Here is a 3,794-nt window from a genome sequence, read left to right on the forward strand (position 1 = left end):
AATGATCTCGTAATCTTCTTATTAGATCTTGTTTGTCAGCTATACATTTTAATCAAAAAATTATTATACGTTATCACATAACTCCTTATTTTTCTACATATCTTTCTATTAAAAACTAAAAAATTACTAAAATAATCTATTCCTAAACAAGATATTAGTAACAAAAAATAAACGTCAATTTAATTTACAGCTAACAACAGTAAAAAGGACATTTATATATCAAAAAATGATTTCACAATTTATTTACCAAGCACAAATCAACAATTTAAGTTTATAATCTAACAATTACACCAAACAAATTAACTTCTCTAATTAAAGTCATAATTTACAATATGTTCAGTTATAACCTATAATATGTTTTACGGCTTTATCGGGGACCAGTATACCACTCAAATCAACAAACACCAATGCATAATCCAACACAGTGCATGGTTGTTGCATAAGAAAATAATTCCTTAAAAAATGTTATCAGATTCACCATACTACGTAAACAACAAATGAATAACTGATTTCAAGCCCCTAGTAAGTCCAAACACCAAGCCCATGAAGGGCAATATTCAAAAGATTTTGAAGCTTTGCAATGCTTTTTTTTTCCCAAAATGCCCACATTGTTGACTATTTCAGAAAATAAAATAAAATTGATCACATTTCATTGATCAAATCTCTAAAAACAATAGGTGTAAAAATTGCAAATGTAATGCGTCTGCACCCACCGCTAGTATTAATAATAAACTCTTTAGAAACTAGAAGACTACCACACAAGCCACATAGACCATGATCATTTAGGGGGGGTACAAGATATAGGCAAGTCACAGCGAACATCCAAAACAGTGCGAAAGCTACAAGCAAAACAATCCACTCAATGCCAAAAATTCTTAAATAGTACTATGTGAAGGAAAGTCTAAAATCGAACAAAAAACTCATGGCAAGAAAAAAAAAAAAAAAAAAAAAGAAAACCTAGAACCAGATCATCTCTTCTTCGAAACACCAACAGTCTTTCCCCTGCGGCCAGTGGTCTTGGTATGCTGCCCACGCACCCTAAGACCCCAGTAGTGACGGAGACCACGATGGTTCCTGTACAAAAGTATTAAAAAAAAAAAAATAAGCAATTAAGAGCTCAAGCAAGCAAAAACAAAAAAAAATTCAGGAACACTTGTTCAATCAAGCAAAAAGAAGCAATGAAGGCACACCTGATCTTCTTCAATCGCTCCAAGTCGTCCCTCAGCTTCATGTCCAGTGCATTGGATGTCACCTGAGAGAACTTCCCATCCTTGTAGTCTTTCTTCCTGTTCAGAAACCAGTCTGGAATTTTGAACTGGCGAGGATTTGCAACAATTGTCATCAGGTTATCCAGCTCCTGATTTGTAAGCTCACCAGCCCTACAAGGTTTCATTCAATAAAAAATTAGACAATCATGCCGGACCAGATAAGAGATAAAGAAAAAGACCCAAACAGCTTGTTTTTCTCACACACATCCACAGTATTAGAGCATCTCCAATGCACTAGGCATATAATACTTGTTAGTTAAAATACCTAATATGATTCACTTTTTTCAATTCCAATGCACTAGGCATATGATTAGGCATTTTGGCTCAACTCATTTTCACTAGCTACATGTAGCTAGCCTTCAATGCTAGGCAAAATGTATTCAATCATTAGGATCATTTCCCTCCATCTTTGTTGTTGACGTTGAATTTTATAAAATTAATAGTATTTGGATAAATAGCTAAAATAAAGAGCATGGTTGGAGTAAAAACATAAAACAGTTGATAGGCAAAATAAAATATATACTTTATAGTAATATTCAGATAGGTAAAATGCCTACTACCGTTGGAAATGCTCTTAATATTATATCACAAAAAAACTTTTGGGAAACAAACAACCAAGCAGATATGAGTCAATTCCATCTCCAAAAAGCTAGAAAGCCAACATTAAAACATCTACATTGTGTATGGTGCAGATAAGTAAAAAACCATACAATCTATTTTTTTAATTGACATTGAAAGTGATGTAAAGCTTGCTCAGGCTAAAAAAAAAAAAAAAGGATTTCTGCCCCGTACATTAAATTCAAAAGACCCTATTTAATCTGATGTATGCCATGACTTTTATATAATTGAGGTCAAAAAATAAGTTTTCCAATCATGCATATGTATTAGACGTACAAGCAAAACAAGAACAAGGATGAAATGTCCATCCAAACCAACAACATCAACGAAATTTATAATTAGCAATTTTAGTTCCTTATGACTGGATCTAACAGTCCGTGTGCAGTGATTTGGTGAGAAATGATAAAAATAATGAGAAAGATAATTCTTTCTCGTGTTCAGTTTATCAATTAGCTAAGAAATGATGGGAAAGAGAACTCCCTTATTTGGCCTATTTCATTTATCACCAAAACTGGTCAAGATTGGGCGAGACCGATTGGTTAAAAAAAAATTAAAATATCAAGATTGCCTATTAAAATAGAGAGGAACACAAAGAAATCTCAAGGGCTTTGCTTTCTTACTCATCCAATCATCCAAATATTTTTCTTCCTCAACGTGTTTGCTTTAGTTTTCTAAATTCATTTTTTTGAAAATTGAGTTAGTTGTTTTTTGTATTTTTTTGTTTTTAGTGAATATTTTTAAAATTTTAAGTCATTTTTTTACTTTTTTAAATGTGCCTTACGTCATCCAAATAATAAAATATTTGTGAAAAAATATTTTTAAAAATTAATAAATACATTTTTGTATTTTTTGGTATTTTGTGTATTTTTAAAAGATTTTTTTCATAAATATCATATTTTTAAATGAATTTATGTTAGGTATGTCTAAAAATTAAAAAAATTACTTAAAATATTAAAAAAATCATTGAAACCATTAAATACGAAAAATAAAAAAACAAATTGTTGAAACTGTTTTCTGAAAACGAGAACCAAACAAAGTGGTTTCTTTTTCTTTATCTCACCTCTCATACCAAATAGACTGTCAATACATTTTATAAATCATTCATTTTCATCTAGTTGCATTCAAAGACCAATCTTTAGTCCTAATCGCAAAAGGCAAAAACTCAAGAGACAAATTTGAGTATCAACAAGTCAGCAATTTGTGTCATCAAGAAACAAAACAAAACAAAACAAAACAACCCCAAACAAGAATATCATAAAATCAAAGATTGAATCGTAGATATAGCGAATAGTAGAAAAACCTCTTGTTCATGTCGACATCGGCTTTCTTGCAGACGATGTTGGCAAAACGACGACCGATACCTTTGATAGAGGTCATTGCAAACATGATCTTCTGTTTTCCATCGACGTTCGTGTTCTGCACACGAAGAATGTGCTGAAACTCTTCATTTGCAACAAGCGACTGCGAACAAGATCAAACAACAACATACACGAACATTAATTCAAAACATAGACTTCATAATTGCAAAGTTCATTAGATACATATATAGAGAGAAAAGAGAGACAAAACCATGGCTAGGGTTTCAGATCGAGCTCTGCTGAAGTTCTTCAACTCGCTGCTGCGGGCTGAACAGACTATATAGAGAAAGCACCAAAACCCTAACCCTAGAATACCGATTTTGCAAAATGAGGCTATATATATACAAGGGGTGGGGCAAAATTGGAAATTTGTCAATTTCGTTATGTGACTCAGTTACCCACCTCTTACGTGTCAACATCTAACTCGTCATTTCGAAAAAGTTTTTTTTTTTTTTTTTTTTTTTAACTTAAGTTTGTAAAAAGGTTAACTTGAACCCATTAATTAATTTGGCCCAAATCAAAATCTAATCAGAAACTCCAAAAATTGGTA

General features: G+C 31.9%; 1 protein-coding gene across 1 annotated transcript; it reads right to left on the minus strand.

Annotated features, from left to right (window-relative positions):
- Window positions 1-628: 628 nt before the first annotated feature.
- On the minus strand, window positions 629-3,577 carry LOC114264764 (small ribosomal subunit protein uS13z/uS13y/uS13x). The gene is made up of 4 exons (XM_028205453.2): window positions 3,456-3,577; window positions 3,187-3,347; window positions 1,191-1,379; window positions 629-1,074 (listed from the first exon to the last, which is right to left on the minus strand). Exons 1-4 carry the CDS (start codon window positions 3,456-3,458, stop codon window positions 969-971), a joined length of 459 nt encoding a protein of 152 aa, XP_028061254.1. The 5' UTR covers window positions 3,459-3,577; the 3' UTR covers window positions 629-968.
- Between the last annotated feature and the right edge of the window lie 217 nt (window positions 3,578-3,794).

Source organism: Camellia sinensis, chromosome 12 (assembly GCF_055761805.1).
Source record: "Camellia sinensis isolate YWXY chromosome 12, ASM5576180v1, whole genome shotgun sequence".
Taxonomy (NCBI): domain Eukaryota; kingdom Viridiplantae; phylum Streptophyta; class Magnoliopsida; order Ericales; family Theaceae; genus Camellia; species Camellia sinensis.

Coding starts and splice junctions, on each gene's coding strand:
- LOC114264764 (XM_028205453.2), bottom strand. Junction 1,380..3,186: donor GATGTCGACATGAACAAGAG/GTTTTTCTACTA, acceptor GAAACCTTGTAG/GGCTGGTGAGCTTACAAATC. Junction 1,075..1,190: donor GAGCGATTGAAGAAGATCAG/GTGTGCCTTCAT, acceptor ACTTTTGTACAG/GAACCATCGTGGTCTCCGTC.